The sequence below is a fragment of the Gymnoscopelus braueri genome (assembly GCF_963280865.1).
Source record: "Gymnoscopelus braueri genome assembly, chromosome: 5".
NCBI lineage: Eukaryota > Metazoa > Chordata > Actinopteri > Myctophiformes > Myctophidae > Gymnoscopelus > Gymnoscopelus braueri.
In genome coordinates this window covers 33,967,137-33,994,451 of record NC_137606.1, presented here as the reverse complement: position 1 = coordinate 33,994,451, position 27,315 = coordinate 33,967,137, and the positions used below count along the sequence as shown (strand labels likewise).

Here is a 27,315-nt window from a genome sequence, read left to right as displayed (position 1 = left end):
AAATGAAAATACAGTACCAATACACAGCAAATGGACAGATAATTATTAATCCATCTTCAAGCAGGAGCTAAATCAAGGACCCTCCTGGCCTCCTTTTGAATTTACGTACAATGTTAAGTTTACTTTTGTTTTGCCAAGACAATAAAAAAAAAACATAAATCAATAGTATATCAGGATTATAAATTGTATCATTAGCAGCAGAACAACTATTTACTTACAATGTAGCCTACCACATGCCACACTTTACTACACTTTACAATTTACTATAGTAATGTCAAAGTTGTGACATTGTAATGTGATTCAAATGTTTGTTATCAGGGAGTCCTTGAAAAAGAGAGCTTGCTCTCAATGGGTTTCCCTGAATCAATAAAGGAAAAAGAAAGAATAGTACAGTGGTACGATTATACAATGGTGCTAAAAGGATAACACAAAAAAGCCCTGAGGGGTTATTACCATTATGGTGCTGTGTATTCAATTCATAGAGACGTTCAAAGACATACAATAATATAACAGACATAGTAGCTTAGATGTTAATAGGACCAGTTACCATTTGTAGACGGGTGGTCTTTTATGGCGGTTTTGAAGGAGGGTAAGGAGTCACACTTTTTTATGTCTGTTGGAAGGGCATTCCACATTTTTGTGGCAATGCATAGCAGTAGAACTAATTTAACCCCATGTTTGTGCCGAATCTGGGTTGAGTGAGTTGAGTGGAGCTCCCTCTGGTGTTGTGCCTGTGTGTCTGACAGCCAGGTACATCAACCGGGTGTCCCTACTCCCTGCTGGCGCCTAGCTGTTTCCTTGCATATCTTGTAGACCAGGCCCATCCATTGCAAGTTGCTTTAAACAATCGATAGTCTTTATTATAAGTCACTATATAAGATGCATGTTTGGTTGATTTCGGGTTTGCTTAAACAGTCATGCCTTTTTTATTTTTTTAACCACTTAAACCCCAGCAATATTGTGGGGAAAGCTTTTGCTGAAAATATCCAATCGACAAGCTGTCGATCGGCTATTATTCAGCGAATGCTTTCCCCACAATTATAGCAGTAAACAAAAAATACACTAGTATTGAGCCCTGAGGGACTCCTGTTACCCATATGGGGTTTAAGTGGTTAATCTCCGTTAAGGAGTGCATAAATGGAAGATGGGAGCCGTGTGGGCCGCGCAGCTATCGCGAGGTTTGATCAGCTGTTGGGTCTGTTTTTAGAGTGTTGGACGGTCAACACGTGGGGGAGAGAGAGAGAGGCAGAGAGACATAGACATTAGACACGGGCTGAGTGGGACACGTTGGGAGGACAGACTCGGGCCCGGAATCCATCCATATAGACATTAGAAATCACTTAGACTTAATTTCACCGTGGCGGCGTTGAGGACACTAACATTCAGTAAGTAAAACCTGGTGGGTGGGAGTGAATGCAATGAAGTTTAAACGTTAACATTGTAGCAGCAGGAGGACGTCGGCGTCACGTATAGTTTTTAACACAACCGGGTAGCAGCGGTGTTGCGAAGACACGTGTAGAGTGTCCTCCACCCATTACAGCCGTTACACCGTCTAGTCAAAGCGATCCACACTGTGGAGAAATGTCCTTGTCATTGAGCTTCATCGCAACACACAGCAGCCAGCAGTGGGGCTGTAGTAGTAGCCATAGGTTAGCCATCAGCCGCTATCCCCTTATACAATGGTGGCTTATAGGAGAGGGACGCCAGTTCGTCCCAGACAGCCGTGCCGCGTCTGTCTACACACGTCCGAGCGACTGCGAGCAGTTGTGGATCTCGCATGAATTGTGACTCCCGAGTGATACATAGTGATCATCATAAGCAATGGTGATAAGTGAGCCAACAGACCAGCAGTGGGTCGCTGTGTCGGTCGTGTTACAGAGCTGAAGCTAACAGGCTATGAGACTTAAGGGTCCAGGAGGCCCAGGTCGCAGAGCAGAATTAGCGCTATATATGTGACCCATCACGTAGATAACGTCCATGGATCTCTGCGACAATTGTGCGCAACTCATGACCTCCAATGTGCAACGATTTTAAAGAACATGTTGTGCAAAGCGAGCTGCCTGTCATAGATGGGAATATAAGTAGTATAGTGTATCAGCATGGCCGCCGCAGTGTCCTGGATGGACTGTCAGTCGAACTGCTAAGATTAAAACAAGCAGCTTCCATTATCCAGACAGTTGTGGGAACAGGACGGGTCACACGAGACCCGCACCCGCATCGTGCCCTTTTTATTGTAATTTTTTTTCCAGCATGTGTTTTGGTGACACCACTGCGTTAGGATACATAACGGCTAAAACTGGGGTCCATTATAATGTCATCCTGGCCGCTGCGGCCTAGCCCAGTATAGCCACCATGCTGCTCATTACGCACCGTCCGTGTAGGTCACACACACAGCTAGCAAGTTGTCTCTTATTATTCTGCAACATGGAAACGCCGCACAACAATGACGTCCTCGGCCGTAGAAAGCCCGTGCATCGAGTGTCAGACACACCGTGTTGTTGGGCTGTGAGAGTAGTGCAGTGTGGATCATGTGGATATAATAAAGCACGCAGCTTCGAGGTGGAGCTGCTTTATCGTTATTACTGTAGATACTGTGGGCAGCCATGTATGCTGTGTAATGATGACAGAGAGGGGGCCATAATGCCATAGCATAGCGTTCAAAGTTGGGAGTGTAGCGGTGGTTGTTAAATGAAGAGGGGGGGAAAAAAAGATGAATTTGGGCAATCATTGGCGATCGCAGCATGGCACAACAAAAACAATGTAACAATATATTTGTGTTGGCTTATTCCACCCCCCCCTCCATCTCCATTGGGTTGATGCTAGTAGTCTGATAGCCGACGGTAGCGATCAAACGCGTTGTAATGAGTCGGGCTGTGCTCTGCAGGGCTGAGGAGACAGACAGTGATACTCTCGTATCGAAGGGACGCTGAGGCTGCTTCGTATTCCAAATACAGCAACGCTGACTGGAATAAGCAGCTTACAGTCAGACTGGCAGGCAGGGCCACACACGTACCGCCCGTGTTTACCGCGTTGTGTTTTTGACATGCAAAGCAAATACGTGAGTTATACCCTTCAGTTATCCAACCCTTCCAAGGTCAGCACACCAACCAACACCGGGCTGATTCATGACATTCATGTTGAGCCGTGCTACAGTCTGGCACACACATGCACCTGGTCCTGGTTCAGGCCTGACAGGGACACATGCACCCGAGTCAGGCCTGACTGGGAGACTGGGACACATGCACCTGCCCTCCCTGGGTCATGCCTGACACATGCACCAGAGTCAGGCCTGATACTGAGACACATGCACCCCAGTCAGGCCCGATATACTGGGACTCATGCACCCCAGTGAGGCCTGCTGCTGCTTGCCTGAAAGGAGAGTCACTGGATCCGCTTGGCAGCAGTGAGAGAAGCGAGTCAACTTCATGTGGGCGTTAGAGCCTCTATTCTTCTAACCTTGCTGAAGGTGAATGTCGTAAACACAACACAGGCGTGTGTGTGTTTTGTGTGCCACTGATATGGAAGTGAAAGTATATCTGCATTAATTATTAGAGCTTAACTTTATCTTATGGGTGTTACAAATGGATTTGATCCCTTCGATTTGCACTAGTCTTATGTAAATAAGTTCACGGTAATGCAAGTCTTCCCTACTGTTTTTCCATTTGTTTGACAAATGGATTATAGTTCATTGACCACATGTGCAATGTCACGACGGTCTCTCCTTAGCTCATCCCACTCAATGTTTATCTCATCCCAAGTAAGTGAAACTACATTACATAGTAATGGAAAGCCTCCTTAGGAGAGTGCTGTACTTTCAAAAAACTAAAACCCAGCAGTCCCAGATTGACATGTTGATTTACAAGTGGCTTGTATTTTGTTTATGGTATTGGGTACATATGTCTGTGTGTTTGTTCTGGAAGCCTATTATTATAGTATTGCAGGCTGTGGGCCTGGGTAGGGAGAGCAAAGAGAGAAGTGGTTTGTGTTGAGGGTAGCCCCACAGCGTGAGACTTCTGATTTACCCTACTGTAATCCCCTCACCTCAGCCTTGTTCCACTGATTTCCTTATCCCGCCACATCAGTGACCGCGAAAGGGCCAGCCCCACATCAGAATACCACGAAGCCCCTCTCATGAAATCATGAAGCTGGTTGTTTTTGTAGTCGTTTTTTGGCGGGCCAGTGTATTGTATGGGCATGCTGCTTTTGTGTCTAGCTTAGGTGTTGATTATTTAACACATTAGTGAGTACACCTCAATGGTAATGTCTCATTCCTTTGTATTTTAAAATAAGAAACTTGTGGAGCATGATCCAGCGTGCAGTCTTTATTTTCTCAAGTTATATTAGACTGTACTGTCCTGCACCTGGGATTTTATCGTTTGGATGTGCATGCTTTGTTTACCTCTTTACTTTGTACTTTAAAACACAGATGTTTATTACTTGAAGTAGAAATGTATTGACAGTTTGTAAGCTCAAAACCGGCCATACATATTGATAGTGATACCATGTTTTAGACATTCAAGGCATAACTTTTTTTTTTTTTTTTTTAAGTCATCAATACAAATTTCATTACTCGACAACACAAGTGAATTAGCTACAAAATTGACTCTTTGCATGAAAAACTGACAGACTGTATCATTATATTCACACTAAGCTTACGCTCATGAACATATATATTCTCTTGCCTCAACAAGGCTGGTTTACCATTCATGGTCTTCTACCTAACCTGTTCTAATCGTGCATCATTCATCACTTGAGCCTCTTAGGTCGAAAGCTTAATCCTGGTGAAACAGCAGCCCTCAATGAGGTTCTTCCACTGCTACAGACTCTTGAGAGTAGTGTTGTACCTTCAAAATAAGCTGTGTGTGTAGTAGAGTCTTGGCAGCATAACGGACAAATTAGTGCCTGTAGCCATGCATATTTCAACACAGTGACCACAGAAAGGTGCTGAAAGTTGCATGTAAAGTTACTGTCAAATGTAAAGGTGTGTATAATTTGCCTGGTGACCCATTGTTTTTTAGGCAATGATATGACTGAACACATTACATTTAATTTGCTCCATGTACTGTATGTTACATTGGTCCATCAGTAAGCCTGTACTCTAATGTTGGTTCACTCTGCAGTGCAGGGCAGGAGAGCCAGACAGTCAATCCTGTAGAGGTCAAAAGTCCAGGTTATTTGGCACACACACATGCTGTGTGTATGTGTGCCTGGGATCAGGTGCCAGTGGAAGTCCTGACTGCCACAAGAGTGCTACGTGAGGGAGTCACCCATGTGACGCATTCCTCCCTTGTAAAGGCTGGGTCGTGCAGGTCCGTTAAGGAAAGGCATGTTTGGACTTCCTTTTTTAACATGGTGAGGGAGTCCTCTCTGTCCAATCAGCAAAGCACAGAACTGGGCATGCTCTGTAGGATCGCTGGAGGTTAAGTCATTACCCAACCCCTGCGGTACAGCTGACAAAGTTAACACCACAGTTACCTACTAGAAAAAGAGTTCTTGGCACTGACTCTGTTCTGATTCCCCAACAACAACAAATACACCCCTTCATTCCGGGCTTGTGTTTTACCATTTGGTTGGTTTTACGTTTCCATTTGGCTGTAAGCTATTTTTAAATGGACTCAAGTGAACTCTTAAAACCAGTCAGGTTTCCAACAAGGCTGTGAATTCTTTTTAATTCATTAATGAAAGTTGAACACACTGTAGATGCTCAAATCTGAGAGTAAAGAGAGATGAAGATAAAAAAGCTAAGTTCATTGTACTGGGTCTAATCTCATAAGGTTATTATTCTCTCATGTTTGACCAAAGGTCACTGAATTCCATGTTTAAGTAAGTGTAGAAATGTCACAACTCCATCTACATGCTAGCTATTACACGATAAACATGGCCTGGTTTAGTGCAGGTCAGAGAGTTTTAGGCTCTTTATGACAAAGCCATGTTTAAACCAGCTGCACAAATGTGCTTAAATAATGCATTATTCAGTTTAACTTTTAACTGCAATTATTCATTTTATTTAGCTCAATTTCAGCCTGCTATATTTTTAGGTTTAAGACTCTTTTACAACGTAGTACTTTATTGCAATGCAGCTATGTCAAATTCACTGTGTCCTGTTGTATGGCACAGTGGCCGAAATGGTTGCAACATTAACTCTGTAGTTCATGGGCCCCATGTCCCATTACACGGACACTGGGGATTCATGAATGCTACAGACACTTTGAATTAAACATAAGTGTATAATGTAATTAAAACTTTTGACTAAATTGTTTTAAAGGGCCTGTTTCTGACGAGCATACCGCCGGTCATCATCACAGAGACTCGTTTTCTGCCCACACCGTTTGTTTGCCGTGTGTGTGAACACGCCTAATGAATTTGAGATCTTGTTGAAAGTGACACACCCTGCCAATTCCCTAGATTAGGTCCCCGTGGAGTCATTTACAGTACGTTTCACGTGGGAGCGTGAAACGTACTGTAAATGACTCCATAGAGCTCAGTGTCCTGAGGTGATCTAGTCTGACGGCTGGCAGACCTGCCGGCCTGGACATCCCACTCCCTCTTGACTAATGCATTATCATATTGGACAGATGACTTATGCACAATGCAACTCAATTTCAAAATCCCCAAAGGTTTGCCTCGGGATGCCCAATTAGATGTGTCTAATTACACTAACATGAAGTCTGTTTACCAATTAAAGGAGTAGTTCACCCAAACGTACTTATTTTCTATCAATTACACACCCCATGAAGCCTCGAATTCATGGAGATTTCTTTGTTTTTGTTGCATTCCTGTGCCAATAATTTGATGACCGGGTCATTGGTCAATAGGAGACTCAGTAGGAGACTCTTTGAGTCTCCTCCGCCGGTCATCAAATTATTGGCTAAGAGTGCAACAAAAACTAAAGGAAAAATCTCCATTCAAGGCGTCATGGGGTGTGTAATTGATAGAAAATAAGTAATCTTTTGGGTGAACTTCTCCTTTAAAAACCAAAGGATAAGAATTGTATCCCGCGATGTCATCACTTTACAACCAGAAGCACCTTTGCATCAGCAACTTTTAAACCTTTACATGCTGGGGAGCTCCTGTATTTTATAACCACATGAACCCTGCCGTCCCTAATTTGGGCATGTCATTATAGGCAAAAAATAAATAAAATTCTCCCCCGAAAATAGAAGATCCACAAGTCGGCGCACCGTGAGCTTGTCGATTGGCTATTTTCACTATTTGTCATATAAGGTTTAAGTGGTTAAGTTCTACTCTAATTTAATTTCTGGACTAGTCAAGTCTTTGCTAATGAAGACCAAACTGTCCTGGAGCACAAGCAAATTTCAGTAGCATTCCCTTGCATAGCTCAGCTTTCTTTCAATGAATTATTGATTACAAAGGGCCCTTAATTTTAAACGGTCATGGACACTTTGGACAACAATATTCTATAAAGCAGTGGCCACCACACATTTCTATGCTATATGGAGATACACAGGAGCGCCCCAAAACGTCACATCCGCACAACGAATAGGATTATTTTGAAATCCATCAGAAGGACATCCGAAATTAAATGGGTGTCACTCACCCTTGGGAAGTTTTCTTATTAACGGATATGAGACGAGATGACATTTCCTCAGGTAGCCTACATTACAGATTTATCCATAGTTATAGATATCGTGCCGCACAATAAAAGAAATGTGTATACCAAATAAAGAGACAAAACCGATTAGAAGAACTAAGTAGCTGCAAGGCTTACACCAGGAGGAAGAGTTTTGGTCACCTGTGGAACATAGCTAAAAAACATGTTTACGTTTGCCACAAAGTGTTGGATTGTTACTACTCGTACTATAAATGTTGAATTAATTACTCTGAATGGCTTCCCTCGGACCCTCACAACACGGTATTACAACAGATGACATAAAAATATGTAGTGTAGAAATGTAATCCAAATGGACCATTTGTGTCCATTTGGTTATGGCTAAATTGGCACTGAGGATTTTACTGTGTAGCTCCCTCCTGTTGTAAATGTGCTGCTTTAGCTTCATATTCATTATCATGTTTTAAACTGTCTTGCTGTAGGTTTGAAATGGGAGGATAGGTTAAGGTTTGGCTTGTGTGTAAATCTCGTCGAATGGTGTCAATACACTTAAGTGCTGTGTCAAAGCTGTACATGCAATGAACGGCTATTGGTTTATGATATTATGGTTATATTAAGTTTAATTGATATCTATAGAAAATGTATTGGTGTCGCTTACCAGTGGAATACTGTATATTTTGGTAATGTGGGTATACAACATTGCATTGGATCATCAGTACAGTCCTTCATGATATAAGGATTCATTTGTTAATGTAGTATTCTTTGTCGAGTGTGGCAACAAATAATTTGTAAAAGACATGGCACCTACTTTTGATATTACTATTAATTTACAGCATCTGAGTTTAAAACCATGCTATTCCAGTATACAGGCAAAGGGGGAAATGTTTTTTTTTCCCTCCCACACCGTCTCCACCCCCCAGCTATGACATGCTGATGACACTTGTGTGTATACACTGGTTTCCTCATCCTCGTCCCCCATTGTGTATAGTATTCAACTATTCTATAGTTGAAGGCGTTTAACCAAGCCAGTGTCTTTAATAATTCCTGGTACACTGAGTGAGTGGTGATAAGGAGAGGCTGTAGATATTGTGACCGCAGGCGATGTCTGTAGGCTTACAGTTTTGTTGCTGGACCAGGACCATGGCTGTACTACATGCTCCCAAAATTTGTAACACTGATTATGATGAACTTGGCCTGACTTAACACTTGATTCTATTACCTTTTTTAGTAAACCTTTTCATAAAGACTTTGTTTTCAATCTCTATTTTCACACAGCATGATATGCGTTTTTGTAAATTATCGTCCCATTAATATATTTTGTTATGATAAAGCGAGGTATGTTATCGGGGCTTGTGATTTAGTAGTTCTACTGAGTGAGTGAAGACCCACCCCTCGCTCCCCTTCACACCATTAACGCACTGGTTGCACTCGCAGAAATTTTTCGCGTTTTATTCCAATATGTTCCGTATTTGCATGTATTACTGATGAATTGAGTACAATGTAAACGAGCCTTTTTATGTTGTGCTTTTAGCATAACCTTTTGACTGTACTACCTGTACGGTTAAAGGATGACTTCGCCCATTTTCAACTGACAATCTTCATATAAACCTGCATCGATGAGGAAGCCTAGCTAATACCAAACCTGCCAACCGTTGATGTCACTGGTAGGCGGGTATCTGAACTGTCCACAGCCCTCCTCTGAGACAGAGTGAGTAGACAAAAATTAAATGAAGATGGGTTGAAAATTGGTGTAGCGATGATTCTTTTTTTTCTAATAGTTTTTTATCCCACGATTTTTGTAACCCTTTTTTCACCCGGTGCCAATTTTCTAAGTGTTCCTGGGCACTACACTCCCCCCACCAGCCTAGGGAGCCCAGGGCAGAGCTCATGCCTCCTTCAATGCATGAGAGCCAACTGACCTTCTTGTCACCTGACAGGGGGGAGTTTCCCCTGTAGGTTGTAGCGTGTGGAAGGAACACGTTATTCCAACAAGTTCCCTTCCCCTCCATCAGGCGCCCCGGCTGACCAGGGGGAGGCAGTATAGTGACCAGGATTACATGTTTTTGTGAGGGTATTAACTACCCTGGGAGACACAGGGAGAACATGCAAACTCCACACAGAGTAGGCCCTTTAGTGAGTAGTGATGATCCTTAATCAATCAATCAAAATGGGTCTGTAGAATCCATATTTGGTTTTGCAGTGTATGTTTATTTCATGTCAGTGGAGATTAAAGGTCATAACACACGGCAAGCGGTTCACGCGGGCGTTACTGCTCGGATCAGCGGTGATCACGCCGCGATCATTGTTGTTTTGTCCTCCTGTGCGGTGAAAACAAAATCTCACCACAATCCAGCTCTTGCCGCCCGCGCGCGCAAGTTTCACGGGACCGCGCCCGCTCGCCTCACCGCCCCTCAACTTCTCCGCGCGTCCCAAATAATCGCCCGCCTCTCATTGAAAATGAATTACATAGGTGCGTTTGCCACTTGCCGTGTGAAAGGACCTTAAAGGGACGTATCGACCACTGTGGATCTTCATCAGGTCTCAATGTCAGTGGCCATGACATGCCTAGTGACATGAAATAGTATGGTAAACACAGGCGTTACAGTGATACAAATTTTTGTAGCAGAGCCTTTCCAGTGAGCCAATATGCACACTAGCACTGTGACTCTGCTTGACCTGAATGGAACCTTATTTAGTAGCATTAATGACACTACTACTACTACTATACGTCAAAATGGCTGCTGTGAAAAGGTCTATCACCCAAGCCCCCAGAGCCATGGTAGAACAGTGAAGCGGCCGTCGCCTGGTGTTCAACCTTATAACTCTATGCTATTACCTATATTATAACTATGCTATTACCTATCTGGTGGGCTAGAAAACCAGAGGTACTGGGCATTGCATGGACGAGCATTTGTGATTCAACTGTAGTCCTTGTTGTTAAAGTAACATGATTTCTTTGTGAATAGTCCTTGTTATAATAACATGATTTCTTTGTGTGTCTCCTCTGTTAGGTGTAGCTGCTAGGGTCCTGTGGAGATGCCGCTGAGTTTCCGCTCTGTTGTCCCCTACACGCTGCCTGGTGTCCTGGCGCTATTAGGTTGGTGGTGGTACATCTCGCGCAAGAAAGAGCGAATCACCAGCCACGATACTGCAGAAGAGACTCCCCCCAGTATGGGCCATCTGACCTCCCCGACAGCAGGGAGCAACGGTCTGGTGGAGAAAGGCACCATATCCCCAACAATTGACACAACCCCCAGCACCCACCAACAGGCTAGTAGAGTCAGACCTCCAAATGTCAAAGAGCAGAGGTCCACAGAACAGGAAGTCATTGCCCAGGTTCATATCCACGCCACTAAAACATCACCTACACAGGACCAGTGTTATGAAGTCCTGCTCAATGACAAAGTCAGAACAGACCTCGAAAAAAATACCAAGACTGCGGACTCCGGCCGATTGCCACCTAGCATAGAGGAGCCCCCATTCTGTCTGGTACCAGAGAAAGACCGCAAGGTCCCAGACCAAGGTGCATTACCTACCTTGGTAACACAGCATGAGAAAGATGTAGTTAAAGAGCCTGTGTCCGCTCTAGAATCTAGAGCAGAAGCAGCCCTCTTGTCCTATCGGTCACCACAAGTCATCCATAACTCCCTCACAGCGACAGACCTCACCAACGCAGAGAGGCCCGAGCCAGAGGGTGAGATCGCAGCCCAAGAGGTGTCGGTACGCTGTGCAGCCCAACCCATCAAAGATCTACATGCCGCCATCACCACCAAAGATGAGACCGTCTCTTCTCCAGCCACCCTGGCTAAGGCCCAAGAAGAATCCACACAAGAGTCCCCCACATCAACGCAAAGCTCCTTTCACCATGTCCTAACCAGCACTCCTATCTCTTTAACTCCAGCCACAGACCCTGCAGCCCAGGTGCCAGTCCAAGACTCCACTACCCAAGACTCCACTACCCAAGGCTTGGCCTCCGAAGACTCCCTGGTGTCCCAAGGGCAGCAGGAGGAGAGCAGTGCACGCAGCGAGGAACAGGAGTTGGAACACATGGCTGCCGGCCTGATCACTGAGGTGATCTCGGCAGCCACCCAGGAAGTCCTTGGCGTTGTCAGGTGCCAGGACACGGACAGCAGCCAACCTGGCTGCACCAGCAGTATGCCACTGGCCAATGGTGGGCTATGCTCTGAGCAACCATTCACAAGGGAAATGGCAGCGGAGCAGCACTCGCTCCTACAGGGAGGCCCCTCCCCAATCGGCCCTGAGTCGAGAGAGAGCCAGAGGGAAGAACAAGGGCTGCCTAACGGATGCTCCTCTGCACTAGTTTGGGAGCCTGCAGAAGTTTGTCATCGGGATAACGAAGAGGATAATGCACAGAGAAGCTATTCGCCCATGAGCTCACACCAAGCGGCACAGGGCGCACCGCCGCCTGTCCTGGACAGACTGAAGGGAGACGAGGGGTTGGCAGAGGACTCGGCCTGCAGCACTTTCCACTCGGAGGATGGCGTCGGCAACAGGAACCTTCAGACCAGCGTGTCTGACAAACGGGTGGATTTGATAGGGGTTAAAGACATGTCAGAGCCCATGCTGCCTCAGCTCTCGGCTGAGGCTGCCTCAGAGGCGGCGGCGGCGGCAGCTGCGGTGGCCTTGACGGAGGAGCACAGCATAGATGCTGTGTGTGAGATGAAGAGGCTCAACGGGATGGGCTTACGGAATGGAGCTCATGCCACAAGCGAGACAGAGACTGATCAGTCTGGAGGTGAGCTCTGCCATTGAGACGTTGTCTGGTTGTGATGCTTATTGGTGGTAGAAGGGGATTCATTTACCATATTGGCCCAGAATTCTCAAATTGATGCACTTTTGATCCTACTTTTAGGCATGTAGGTATTTTCTAAACTCTTAAACTAGGAAAGTGTCTCCATCAGGATTTAGGGGAGCTCTTAAGCTCTACTAACCCATGTTGGGAACACTTGACAACAATGAAGATTTTGTTTAGATTTGATCATATTTGTCACTGACGTTGAATGGCAGGGGCGATATTTCTAACAGTTTTAACAGTCATAATTACAAAATTACAATATAATATTTTCTTTATTCCCCCCCAATTAATTGTCACCATTATGTTCTTAATTAGCATCAAAGCCATAGTTTAAAAATGTATTTAAGGTAAGCATGTGTTTACTTAACACTCCCTAGTCATGTATGTTAATAATTTGTTGTTTACAGTGTTACAGAATCTTCAGTTGGAGTGGACAGCGTGGCTCATGCTGCAACCTCCCTGACTGCATAGGGCTGAAAAAGTTTCGCTAGTGTTTTAGTTACAGAGTTTGATCTGTTTGAACTGTGAATATATTTCTATTACCGCTATCATTATTAGTACACAGTGATTGAACACAAGTCTGTTTTATCCACCTGGTTTTGTTGTGATCATGGGTAACACTAAATCCGTAAAGCCCGATTTATATATACGATGGGCGCAGATCAAGATAAACGTGTCGCATCGCATGATTTTCTATCTAAACGAAATCTTCATTGTTGTCAAGTGTTTCCAATCCCAACACATCCCTTGGAATGGTCACACCTGCTGGGGTGGGTTTGTACAGCTCAAGAGCTCTGCTAAATCCTGATGGAGACAGGAATACTTTCTTAGTTTGAGAAAGTTTAGAAATGCCTATAATTAGAGTACATTTTGTTTCACTTTCTGTTGAAGTGGAGATCTGTTGTTCTGTTGAAGTGGAGATCTGTTATGTAGTTCTGTTGGAAGTGAAGAAGAGTTTCACCGTGCCTTCACTGAAAATGTTGTGACACTCCGGTACTAGGCATGTGACAAAATAGATTTTCGATTAGTGCTCTTCACTGCTCTAATCAAATTTTAAAATGCAAAAAAAACATCTAGTACATCTAGCTAACTTGTAAGCACCCACCCCAACATCCCATGTAGGCTCCCCCTAAAACGGTAAGCATAGGGGAAACACTGAAGTATAATGTGAGAGAAACGTATGTGCTGCACCGCCATCAACAGTGCTCCGTAAACGGGGAAAGTAGAAATGTAGAATGAATGGGCAAGTAGCCCGGAGAAGTACTTGCCCTGCTGTAGGAATAAACCCTAACGTCTGACCTTGACGTTAATACAATAAAACTAATGTGGTTGTATTTGGTCTGTCGGTCTGATTGGCCAGAAAATGGGTGACTATGTATTATGTATATTATGGCCTACCCCTTTCTAAGTCAACAACCTGTTTTCTACTGTGTGTGTGTGGGGGGGGGGGGGAGAAAATGGGTTCTTGCTAGGGTCAAAGCCAGCCTCTACGCTGATATACCAATGTGTGCTCAAATTGGTTAAATAACAAAATCGGAGACCTGTAGTGTCTTTTTTTCATGGGCTGCAACACAACACCCCTACTCGAACTTGAGGCCATTTCAAGAACCTGGGGCGGGGGTGAAACGACATTGAATTATGTTGTTGCATAAAGTGACCTGTTAATCATTGGGATAATTGACTAAAAACTACCCATCTGTGGAAAACATTTGAGTTACCATTAGAATATTGGATTAGTCTAAGACTGGCTATGTTGGTCAGTCTGGTTCCAAACAAAATGTTTTGAAAATTGCTGGTTGATCTATGCACTTGGAGTAACTCCAGTGGATGAACCCAGTGAATTTCGTGACCCCATGGCCTTTCCTCTTGCGCCACCTGTAGGCCAAAATGTCCAATTGCACACAATATTGCAAACTCTAAATGGGGAGATTGCCTTGCCTGGCATGGCCAGACTAATATCACTGCGTAGATATTAGTCTGGAACTTCGATTCATTTCCAAAGGGTGGCTACAAACGGATTAAAATGTCACAGCAAAAGATTTCCCACTTTGAATAGTGGGCTCTGATTGGTCACCCACAACTCTAGGGTGAGCGAAATGTAATTCAAACCGAGGAGTGCCCCACCAATCTGCCCAGGGCTGTTTTTTGCTGTGGCAGATTCGTCTGGTTTCCAGGCTAGAGATTGCCATTGAAACTTGCTGAACACATTCTACAGTACTCATGCTCCCTGAACTCTTATTTGAGTGGCACCATGACCTGTCCTCTAGCACTAGCCTCAGGCCAACATATCAACGTTGCATATCAAAGAGATTCGAGGATGCACCCTACTGACGTTGATGACACCATGGCCTTTCGTCTAGTGTAAGCCTTCGGCCAAATTTCCAGTTGGGTGTAAGGAGCGCAGAAGCTGCCAGTGGGCATATATTCTTTTAAAGCCTCTGTTCTGCCCCAAACCCCCAAAATCTGTAATGCACTCAATTAACTGTGCCGGTGTTTGTTCTCTTTTGTTAATGTGACAGTGACGTTAATGAATGTTTGTGCGTGTGCCCAGGTTCTGATGTCAACAGTATGGACTCTGTGGACAGTGGCTGCACTATGGGGGCTGGGGACAGCTTGAGCAGTCAGGCTGGCCAGAGTTCAGAGGTCATCATTTGGGACATTGAGGTGCCAAAGGTAAGCAAGAACCACAAAGAAACGTCTTCATGATTTCCGTTTTGCGTCAAAAAAATCCCAGTGTGGAATTTGTTTTGATCCTACTACCAGAAAAAGATGGTCCTCTTTATGACCCTTTTAAAAAGTTGAAACATTTCGGTAACTTTTGGAAGCACTTTTAGAAGGTTGTCGCTTTGTGTGTGCATTGTGGCTACTTCCCATAGGGTTTGAGTGTAATGTGTACATACCCTTGTTGGACATAATTAGCCGTGTGATTGAGTCTTGATGGACCGTCTGCAGAAATAGTCATATTCAAGCCTCAGTGGTGCCAGTGGTAGATTTCTGGAGTCGAGTTTGATTCCCCGGCCCTGCTTAAGGAACTGCATAAATCAGGTCAATGGAGTCTGTCTGTCCAGTGAGCCTATCACATAATTAATCATTTACTAAGGCGAGGAGAGGCCTGCAGATGGGACAGAGATCAAGGGCAAAGATTACCACCTTGAGTGGAGCTGATCGCACCACTGTCCCCTGCTCCCACAAAATGATTAAGTAGTTTCTATTTAAATAGAGCGCACATTAGATTTCTCTGTAGGATTTACCATAACTTTTCTCCAAATATGGAACCAGTGAAAGGGAAGCCAAGTCCTACACGTGTGGTGAGGGTTGAAATAAAGGATGTTGTATGTAGGTCACAGTGAACACATTAGGGGTAAAATGATTGATCTGATAATTGATTACTATAGTCCTAGAACAGATTTGAATGGGATGTTCCTGAGGTGCAGAGGTCTTCACCAACTCATAGTTTGGACAGGATAAATCGTGTGTTGGTTGTAAATCCTAAGTGTTGAAGTATAGGAGACCTAATGACTGCTTAAATTTGTCTGTCTCTTCCTTTTGACATGATTTAGTATCTTGATCTTCTCTGAAATGTGTCTGCTTCTCAACAGCATCTGGTTGGACGGTTAATTGGGAAGCAGGGAAGATACGTGAGTTTCCTGAAGCAAAACTCGGGAGCAAAAATCTACATTTCCACCTTGCCTTACACACAAGAGTTCCAGATCTGTCACATAGAAGGTGAGAGAGAATCAACCCTTCAATTTATTCTAACGTTTTCCACCAGTAATCTTTGTCATCTTTTTTTTATATATTAGTTTTTATGGGCTTTTATAAGACATAACAGACAGATACATCAACAAGACAAACGAACACCAGACTATAATGCATGATAAACGTGAGTAATTAATTAACATCATCATAATGAGGTACTGTATAGGCAACCACAATACAACAGTTGGACACATTAACAATTGGGCCTGTACAAAACAGAGCAGTCACACAGCAGAGTCAAGTTGACCCGTGATAGGACCCCAGATGCACTCGAATGGTGCTAGACTGTCCTGTTTGTTGCACCCTCTCCAGATGTATCAGTGATACAAACTCATTAAGCCATCTAGTGAAACAAGGAACAATGGAAGTCTTCCACTCAGTTAAAATTATTCTCTTTGCTACAAGTGTACCAAGCATAAGAGTCTGTTGCACAGAGTACGGCAGAGCGAGAGAAGCTTCGGAGCATGTCTTTGTTATCTTATCGTGAAATAATAATGTTTGGCTGACACTTTCTACTTGAACACATTTTGACATTCATGACACTCTGACCTGGGTCTTCATCTAGGGCTCTGCAGCCTCGGCAGCTAGTTCAGTTGTAACCTACACTGAGTGAAGCCGGTTTCAATGATTATAGTGGCAGTGTACAGTTGCGAAATGCGCTTCGCGAGCGGATCAGTTCTGCGCCCGTTGTTGCCTGGGTTTTACACATCAGTGTTTTGAATTACACATCAGTGTTTTGAATGAGGGTCAGAGAAAATTGTCATTATCTTACATTGTGTTTGTTTAACCATACAGGCACCCAGCAGCAGGTTGACAAAGCTCTGTCGTTGATTGGGAAGAAGTTTAAAGACTTGGATTTGACCAACCTGTATGCCCCTCCAGCCCAGCCCCTCACCTTACCCTCGCTGCCCATGACATCCTGGGTAAGGCTGCCTGCTACTCCTCCACCACAGCACCATGAATTATGTATTTGATTTTCCTTTCCTTCCATGTCAGTAAATATAACTGGGGAATTGCACATCATCATAATCACACAACATCATAATCACACAACATCATAATCATTTTTTAAAAACCTAACCCGGTTGCAAAATGAGAGGAATTGGATTTGCCCTGTCGTGTTTGGATCACGATATGATCATGATCTCAATATTGGCAACCATTCTGATGTAAAATTCTCATTCCTCACTGTGCATGTGTTCAAAGTGGAATACAGCATGTAAGTGTTGTTATGGAATTTGTCTCTCCAGTTGATGCTTCCCAGCGGTGTAACGGTGGAGGTGATCGTGGTGAACATTGTGTCGGCCGGCCATGTGTTCGTCCAGCAGCACACTCACCCGACCTACCACGCCCTGCGCAGCCTGGACCAACAGATGTTCCTCTGTTACTCCCAGCCGGGCACGCCTGCCCTGCCCTCGCCAGCAGGTAAAGATTGCCATGTCTGTCTTTCAAAAAGAATGACACAGAGAAACCGCCTCACACTGCTTCCAATGGCCCTGTAGTTTATTAGGCTGATTTACAAAACCATTAAAATTCACGCATACATTTCATAAGTAAACATTAGAGAATGCACTCTCAATACCTTTTTTATTGGTAACACTTTACTTAAAGGTTGGGTCTATAATGTGCTTACATGTATGACTACTTATAATGTTTATAAGGTATTATAAGTGCTGGTATATATGTTACCTGGTAGTTATAATGCATTACGACTAGCACTTAAAATTATATTATTATAAGTTATAATGCCTCATAAACCTTATGCATAATTCTAAACATTTATAATGCTTTATAAGTGCATTATAATAAATTATAAATGTGGTTATAATGCATTATAGACCCGACCGTGATATATAGTCTTACCCAGCGGTGTCATGGTGATTTCTTTACTGGCAGGACGGTATTTTAATGACGGCACGCGCACACCGCATTTTATTTTATCTTAAATTAGGAAACATGTTTGTTTGATTGATGTACTTTACTTAGTAAGACATGAGAACAACAGTACATGGATGTACAAATTCACAATACAAGGTCTACTAAACTGGAAGGCTCATAAAGCACTAAGCTTGTTTAAAAAGGAAACATGTTTGTATGGGAAATGTTTTTTAGCTTAGTTTTAGTCTTTTTAAACTAATACAAATTAAAGGAATGCCATGAATTATAGAGCTGAAACTAAAAGTTTGCTTTGAACGAGTATCTGTCTTTTCTTCAACGGTGGCTGAGGCATTGCTGCGTGCAGATAGGATACTGGCAGCAGCCCTAATGAAGCCAACATGCTGTGTTGCTTACCGTGTGGCCTATACAGTAGATGTGAGGAATCTGAGGATACATTTTCACACTCAATTGTAAACCTGCTATGCAAAGTAGCCATTTGGGTACTTGGCTCGTGAATCTACAGGGCGGGGGACACGTTCTAGCGTTCGTGTGCGTGCACAAGCGTGCACTGTACCGTGCCGTACCTTGTGCGTGAAAAATTACTGGCCACACGCCGTCCTACTCCGTGTGGCCTCCACGACACCACTGGTCTTACCCTTTTATTCAAGGTTTCTGCCTCACCATGGCCTTCATCAGCTTTCAGACAGAGGAAAAAACAATTGGCCCTTTGCTAAGCCCCGCCCCCACCACTCTGCAGGTCTAGGACTGGTGAGCAGCGCTGCTCATCCATTGACTTTAATGGATAGCCCCCCCCCCCCCCATCGCAATATGGGGGGGGGGGCTTAGCAAAGGATCATTACTCTGGTGCTGCTATTGATGGTGCTGCTATTGATAGAATTTAATTGATTAAAGTACATTAAAATAAGTGTCAAATATCTCTATATTCCCATAGTAGTAATTGGTATATACTGTTTGTTCAGTAATAGGGGTCTCTTCAGCTCTTTAGTAAACAGAAAATTGATTTTCAGGCCGGGATACCAATTTCAACCAATCAGGAAGGGGAGCATGTAAATTGGAATTTCAATGGAATGGACCCTTCGCTAAACCCCACCCCAAAAGCGATTGTCCAATGCCAGCTTAGCAACCGTTGTTAGCCTGGCATAGGTCTGGCAAGCTTTCGTCACCTGCCATAGCTGTCAATGTTATTTCGCCCGCACACACACACAATCATTTGCAACATAATAGCAAGAATAGGAATACCACGATAACGCAATGGTGACTATGAACCACGTACCCAAACCCGTTGGAGGCTGCTTTTCCCAAGCTGAAATCTGCACTTAAACTGCAAGGCTGCATGGCTGTGTTGTTGAACACATACACAGCTTAACGTCGGGAAAGTTACACGACTCACTCGCCCAGGTGATGTCAATAATAGGCTACTAATCACCGTAATCGTAACAAAATTCAGAATCACAGCGCTGCCTGTTTCGGATTCCGCACGCATAAGTATATTCACTGCTACTGCAGTCTTACCCTGTGGTACATGAAAACTCCTGTTACAGTCATGGATCAACTTCAACCTGGCGTTTGCACTTTCTCCATTTACGGTCCGTACATCTATATAAACATTCAGATTTCAAATATAAAGTGCTTACCCCATGGCCACGGATGTTACAATTATGCACGGGACTCTCAAAAGTACCCGTATATTCTGTATTGTTCAATAAAAAGCATTTTAATCCGATCAGTGGCCATTTTCTCATAATGTATCACAGTGCAATACACCTACCAACCGATAGGGTCACTCAGTTGAAAGCATATGGAGAAAATGGCCACCGATCAGATTAAAATGCTTTTTTATTGAACAATACAGATGATACGGGTACTTCTGAGAGCCCGTACATACATGTAACATCCGTGGCCATGGGATAAGCACTTTATATTTGAAATAAGAACGTTTATGTAGATGTACGGGCCGTAAATGTAGAAAGTGCAAACACCAGGTTGAAGTTCATCCAAGACGGTCGTGACAGTCGACAGTCGTGTATCCATGGCTATTACTCCCAATAACATTTCCCATGTTTTTAGTTTATTGAAATAATGTCATGCACATTTGTCCAGTGCATAGCCTACTGCAGGCCTAGATTTAGAAGAGATTTTAAAGCTCTTGCTCCTGAAATGATCGATTATTTTTTTAAGGGGAAAAGCCATCATTCAACATGCAAGTCAATGGGTGAGAAGCAAAGCTTGCCAGGCGCTGCCAGGCCTGGGTGTGACTAACTTCGCACCAGTCACAGAGTGGAGTGGGTGGGGCTTAACGAAGGGTCCATTGAAACAATATAAGCTTGAAGCTGATAAATGATCCTGACTCCTGATTGATGGATGAAATTGGCAACCCACCTGAGAATATTCTGTGTACTAAGAGCTGGGAAGATGGAGACCCCATTAAAGTTCTATAGCAGTGATTACTATCACAATATAGAGCTTTAACTTTTTAACAAAAGTTTTATTTTAATCAAAAAAATCACTTCCAGCTCCTTTTTTAAATATTCATTTAAATAATGGTCTCTACACAAGTATGTGACTAGACTCAATGGTGTCTCAATAGGATTAACATCATTGGGAATGCTTACACTGTGGTGTTGAAAGCCATTGAAGCGACATTGATTTAGAAAATTATTCAACAGTCCACTGATCAGGCAGAGATGGTCATTCTTGTGTGTGTGTGTGTGTGTGTGTGTGTGTGTGTGTGTGTGTGCGCGCATCAGTGGGTGTGATCTGTGCAGCTCCAGCAATAGAAGGAGCCTGGTGGAGAGCCCAGGTCATTACCTTCTACAAAGAGACCAACGAGGTTGAGATCAGATACGTGGACTACGGAGGCTACGACAGAGTCAAGATTGATACGTTACGGCAGATAAGGTAATCCCCCGTCACGCATGATGATCTGAGAAATCTAGAAATGTCATCTTCTGGACTGAAATTTACGCCTAAATGGGTTTCATTTAGTGATCGACCGATTATGTTTTTTCAGTGGCTGATATTTAGAGAACCAGTAACGCAGTTTTACAACTTATTCAATGTTGCTGTGTTCACCATGCACTTATTACTTGACATCCTGGTTATTGACACTTGTGAATGTGTATAAAGAGGAGCAGATTTTATCTGTCTGTTGGTTGTTCGTCAAGTTGGTTGGTGTCACTCATGCACTTTGAAATTCTGTGCCCTTTCAGTCTCAAAGTTGCAACACCATCTTTGGCTGAAAACTCACTATTTCTTTATCTATTTCATAGGTCGGACTTTGTAACTTTGCCTTTCCAAGGTGCTGAGGTATTACTTGACAACATCGCCCCACTTCCAGGTAGACACGCCAACCTTCGTATTCATTTATAGATTTTTGTGTGATTCAGTTATATTTAAGCGGATATACATTTCCCATCTGTCAACAGACTCGCTTTGCAAATTTACTCTGTAACTATGTGCTTTCAAGGCCCATTAGCTGTCTGTCTTAACTTGTGGAATAAATCCCCTTCAACAGGAGAGGATAGGTTTTCAACAGAGGCCAGCACAGCACTGGAGGAGATGACCAGAGGAGTACCACTGCTTGCACAGGTAAAGCCTGCTATTCAACACTGAGCACCTGTACAACTCAGTCAAGGTCATCATTTGTTGACTTGGCATTTCTCTCTTTCTCCTTGTAAAGGTCTCAAACTACGATAACAACACAGGCCTCCCATTGGTTCAGCTGTGGAACATGGTAGGAGAGGAGGTATGTTTGGAGTGCTCCTACAATGGTCTTGGTGTAAACCTCAAGAGTGAGATTCTGGAAGTAAATGTCCCATTCATTTTCTCCGTAGAGAATTTTATTATCAGCTATAATGTAACAGTCCATTGCAGACTTAACACGAGGGTCCTACTTGTAAAACGACGCTATATGCTCTGTATGCAATCAATCTACTTTAAGAAAAATGTGTTTAATTCATGAGGTCATGGAGAAATACTTCACCACTAATTGGTAGCCGCCACGTCTGATTGGTGGAGCTCGCGTTAACATGCAAACGTTACCGCCCCTCCGCGAATGTTGTGAGTTTCTACCATCCTAGATCCCATAGCTCCTAGACACGATCGTAAATAGTCATCATGAATCAGTACAGGTCAACTACAATATTTTACTTTTCTGAAACCTCTATTGAGAAATGAATGGGATTTCTACCTCTGGCACCAGTACTGGTGAAAAACATGGCAGCAACTGTTGTGGTCTATAGTGGGACATTTCTGGTACTGAAATATCATTTTCTTTACATAATTATACAGTATGTTGTTGCTGTCGGGCAGAAATCTTCGCCATATTTCATTTTAGGCTTTTTCATAAATGAATGCCCTATTTTATACTTGGTCATATGACCGTATCGTGGAAAAGTAGTGACATTAACTACGTTGGCTGGCAGCTGTGGGTAAAATTTCTGAACACATCAATTGCACTGCTGATGAACATCGACATTTACCGCTGTCAAACTAGAGACTTTGGTCTTCTTTAGGAAAGCACGTTATTGTAATTTGGCCGCTAGCCGATTATTTCCATAGTCATATGTTTTTTTTTTTTTATACCAATATTGTCTTCCTCGTATGGCTAAATTCCACACTGCAGACATTGTAAGTGGTACACAAACACATCAATGTAGTGGGCACATAATGATCATATTGATGTGACATATTGGGAACGACTAATTTCAGTCATTTGGATTCCATAGAAGCCAGCATGTCTTATATGGAAGCATGTTGCGCAGCGAAAAAAGACTACCTACAATGGCTCTCAATGCGTCGCTGCATTGAGAGCTTGTAGATGGGCTGTTTTGGTTATTATTTTAAGATTGGAGCATTTGAAGTGGTCAAACATGTTTAGATGCATCTTCCATAAAATCTTAATCGTCTCGGATATTTCGTATAAAAGCAAAGGTTAAAGCCTCAATCTGTGATTTCTTCACCTGGTTGGCAGTATTTAGAACAGCAGGAAGAATATTATTAAAACATAATAATTTTACACATTGTGTTAATTGTTTAGGAATCAGCGCTAGTGTGGGGGCCTCGTTTCACAAATCGCACATTAGGACTTGGTCATTACAAACATTTTCAGTCGTGAGATTCTATTTTGCTTTAATCCATGCATCTGTCCTATACCAATCTGGGAACCCATCGCCAAATGAAAAGGAAAAACAGCGCCCTCTGCTGTTTTTGACTATCTCAGTTGGCTCTGGGAGGAAGTTGACGTAGCACCCGTGCGCAAGGAAACCAGGGTTTTGGTCTGCCTTCAGGCCATCACTTCCGGTGGTGCGACTATGTTTTCATTCCCACTAACAATATTTCTACACAGAACACTAACACCACTTCTCCCAGAGAACATGGATGGTTTTGGTTATAAGCCCACTTGTTTCTATGATGAAAGAGCAAGTTAAAATGTGAATATCTTTCTGTGGTTTAGTCTGCTCCGAGGACGCTATTGTTTAATTAGTTTCGGTTTGTTTCGAGTGGGGAAGGATCGACGGACACGTGAATCCCGACCACTACATATGATTGGGTAAAGCGCGGCCTGCTTCCTGATCTGAAGGCACGCCCACTTGTAGGCCAGTGCGTACGCGATATGACGAACCCCCCCGGCAGATTCAAACGCAGAGCAGAATCTGTTCTTGAGAGATTAGTCTTATACCAATAATGCATGTAATTGCCTGTCAATACCGATATGAGGACTGATATATCATGCATCCCTAATTGTTTCTGTGTCCATGCTGTCAATTCATGAAATCCTTGTAATGGACACTTGTCTCCTCCCTGCAGGTGATTTTGTTGAATCGTACATTGGCGGAGAGAGGGTTTGGAACCTGGGTGGACAGCTTTTGAACAGTCCCACCACCCCATCCATCCCCAACACCCTCCATCTTCCCTCTTCCACTCCACGTCTGCATCATTTCTGACCTGTGGTTCCCCTCTGATGAAAGGGTCTGGAACCCATTACCCACCAGATGTCTTTCACAACACCTCAGTGGGACATGACCACTGGATATGAGATGGTTTCTTTTCGCTTTTTTGTTTGTTTTTTCTACACCACCTTTAAAATTAAATTAAAAGTTATTGTATGCAGGCAAAACCTGAGAACTAAGTACTGCTTGAGAATAAGTTGGTACTTTCTCTGTCCCTCTCCCTACACACCAAAAGAACTTGAAAGGAGAAAAAAAAACCAAGTACTTGTACATTTTAAAAACAGAAATCTATATTGTAAGTAAATAAAGGTAAATCAGATTCTTTTTTTTCCTTTTTTTCCCCCCTTCCGTCCTACCTAAAACTTCCTTCTGGACCTCGACCCACTATCTGACTATGGATTGTCATGCTGTGGATCTTTATCTCAACTCTAATATCTGTGTCGGTCAACGGAGAGGACCAACGTTGTCGTCATCTGTTCCGTCACCTACACACGTGTACTTTGACAACAGTCAATTCACTTCTCCGTGTTGTACAGTTTGGGAGATTCATTTTCAGACACTAGTTCTATGTGTGAGAGACACTTTTGTCGTTCGTCTCAAGATGCTGTCGGCGTCTGATGGGTGATAGAGCAGCCCTGTCGGTCATTGGATTTGTCTGTGGAGAGCAATTGTCCCTTTTTGACCGACAAGTGGTAGAACCGCAAAGAGCAGAAGGGTGGTGAGTGCTGTGCCCTGTACAAGCCCTGCCTCTCCCTTTTGTTTGACATGGGTGAGTGCAGGAGACACCACTATACCTGGTCGAGTTGCCCTGGCCTCCTTCATACAACACTGTGGCCTTATGGAGAAACAGGCTTCTGTCTCTAGGGAAATGGAGCCAGCTCTCCATTTTGAAAGGGAGCAACAAGCCGAGCCTTCTTGCTAGTTGTTCCTAGTGGTCAACCCCGGACTGCTCTCGTGCACGAGAACCACACAGCATTTCCATACGACGTGATGAGAGAGCGCTAGTCCCCTCCTTCCACCCCGTCCTCGAGCCTCGCACTGAAATTCCCAGTATAGCTGTCCAAGGACTTAACAGAGGGGACAGAATCCACGTGTTTTGTTGGAACACTACAGGTCATGACACTCGACCTGGCTGGAACACTACACAACTTCTTTTGAGTTGATCTTGTTATAAGCGTACAACACTGAAATGAACGCCCAATGAATCTACATAAATCCACTCTTGTATGTCTCCAATATGCATGTTAAACCCGCCCAGGAGTGACTGTCCTGCAGTATTCACTGTGTCGAGGCCTAACGTCTTCTAGAACCCTGTGTGTCACGCTAGCAGGTATTTCTGTTGCGCTCTGCTACTCCACATTCTGTTCACGTTCAAAGTCGAGGGATAAGGAGCCAAGTATGTCCTCAAAGACGAGGAGTCCGTTAGGGGCGAAAGTCTTTGTCGTTTGTGTACATTGCGATGATTGAGGTCCATATCATCCACAAAAGGGACAGCCCCTTTCTTAGGTCAGTGGTGTATTACAGTACAGAGCAGATAAGCATAAAGAACCAGTCATACTACAGGAAGCCTTTCAAAACCTAGCTTGTATTGTTGAGCGTTTTTGTTTTGAGTTTTGCTTTGGAATTTGGTTTTCACACTTTTTGAACAGAGTGTACATAATGAGATTTATTATTTTTGGACACATTGAATGATGATCATGCTTAGTGTGATGTATTGGAAGCACTGATTTCAAACTTCCCCAGTTTTGGACTGCTGTTATGACCGTGTTAGTTTCACTCTAAATCTAATGAAGAGTCTGTTTCTACGTCGTAACTGTAATTCTAAATGAGGAAGTTGTTTTGGGACGACTGAGCTGTTGTTTGCTCAACATGTCATATTTTTATGAAGTATTTTTTTTTTCAATGGTTCTACCCCGTAGATGAGAGTACTAATCCTACACTAGCAATAAGGCAGCTTTATTTTGATTTAGATTAACTGGGTGCAAAAACAACGGTTTCAATTTATTTTTGTTTTTTGTTTTAATACTGTTAGACTAAGGACTGGCAGCTTTAGAAGGTTCAAGTACACAACTTTTGTCAACATAACACAGATGAGTTGCACTTTCTCAAACGTTTACTCTTTTAAATGATTAACTTCAGTAATCTGTCAAGATCATTTGTCTCTTTCTTTGATGAAAGGAGAGTGTCTGCGATCCTTCCTCCTCTGTTCTATAAGCTTCAGGGAAGGAAGAACCACAGTAAATAAATGTTCTTGGCTCGTCTGTCCTTAATGAACATAGGACCTCTAGGCTAGGAAACTGACATACCTCATCAAAGTTCCTCATTCAAGAGATGTTTTGGTGTTTGCAAGACACCCTCAGAACTGTTGATAGAGGAATTGGAACATTAATATTTCCATGTCAACTATACTGTTGTGTTGTGCTTCCATCTCACTACATCAGTACCCCTCTCCCCTTCCCCAATCATGATTAAATTAATTAAGCCCCGCTTTATCAAACTAGAACTGTTGACTTTGTGCAGATCTGTGTAAATAAGATATTTCACTGTACTTTTGTATAACACTGGAGAGAGATATGGAAACTAAAGGGAACATAATTACATTTTTTTTTTCTTTTTTTCTTTTTGATCATCCCGCCTCTTCTGGTTCCAAAAGCCTGAATTATACTCTGTATTATGACTGTCTCTTGCCAATAAGAGCTGGTTTTGAAAATCAGTTTTTGTTGGCAAATGTCACTGTCGCAGTATAAATTAAGCTCAAGCCGCGCAATGTTCTCTGTCTGTAGAACCTGGTGTGAAGTGTTTGCCTAGCTAGACATTAATCATTTGATTATTTAAATGAGTGTTAAAGCAATCCTGCCCACAAGCATTGAATATGTACCGGTCAGTTTTTGCTAGGCTCATCAAAAGGTTTGATTCATGGTTGTACAGATCTATTGGAAAAAATAAATAAAATAAAGTTATTAAAATTTCTTATGGTATGCTTTCGTGTCACATCTTGATTAAGGGTTGGGGGTTAGGGTTAACCAGGAAGTGTAGGAATGGAAGAATGAGTGTGCCCCTGACCAATCAAATATTGGTGTGGTTACATTTTTGTTAAGATTAGACATGGGTTTGGTGTGACTTGATGGTTTAAGGTTGGGCGATGTTGGTACTAAATGTTGAGACATGGGTTTGGTAACCAGCTCAGTGACCTTGTGGTTCGTGTCCGCCTTGAGATTGGGAAGCCGGTGTTCAATCCCTTGGCCAAGTCATACCAAAGACTTTAAACATAGGACCGAATACCTCTCGCTTGGCACTCAGCATTACATGCTAGTGTCATG

At 43.3% G+C, this 27,315-nt stretch overlaps 1 protein-coding gene across 1 annotated transcript; it reads left to right on the top strand.

Annotated features, from left to right (window-relative positions):
- The first annotated feature begins 1,242 nt into the window (after positions 1-1,242).
- Positions 1,243-26,961, top strand: akap1b (A kinase (PRKA) anchor protein 1b). The gene is made up of 11 exons (XM_080428477.1): positions 1,243-1,385; positions 10,582-12,326; positions 14,938-15,059; positions 15,986-16,112; positions 16,941-17,068; positions 17,396-17,570; positions 20,792-20,942; positions 21,314-21,381; positions 21,559-21,632; positions 21,724-21,789; positions 23,853-26,961. The coding sequence occupies exons 2-11, from the start codon at positions 10,607-10,609 to the stop codon at positions 23,913-23,915; spliced, it is 2,694 nt and encodes an 897-aa protein (XP_080284603.1). The 5' UTR covers positions 1,243-1,385; positions 10,582-10,606; the 3' UTR covers positions 23,916-26,961.
- The last annotated feature ends 354 nt before the right edge of the window (positions 26,962-27,315 follow it).

Excerpts from the sequence above, each read along its gene's own strand:
- akap1b (XM_080428477.1), top strand. The coding sequence starts at position 10,607 with ATGCCGCTGAGTTTCCGCTCTGTTGTCCCCTACACGCTGCCTGGTGTC. Across the intron at positions 16,113-16,940 it reads CCAGATCTGTCACATAGAAG|GCACCCAGCAGCAGGTTGAC; the intron begins GTGAGAGAGAAT and ends TTAACCATACAG. Across the intron at positions 17,069-17,395 it reads CGCTGCCCATGACATCCTGG|TTGATGCTTCCCAGCGGTGT; the intron begins GTAAGGCTGCCT and ends TTGTCTCTCCAG.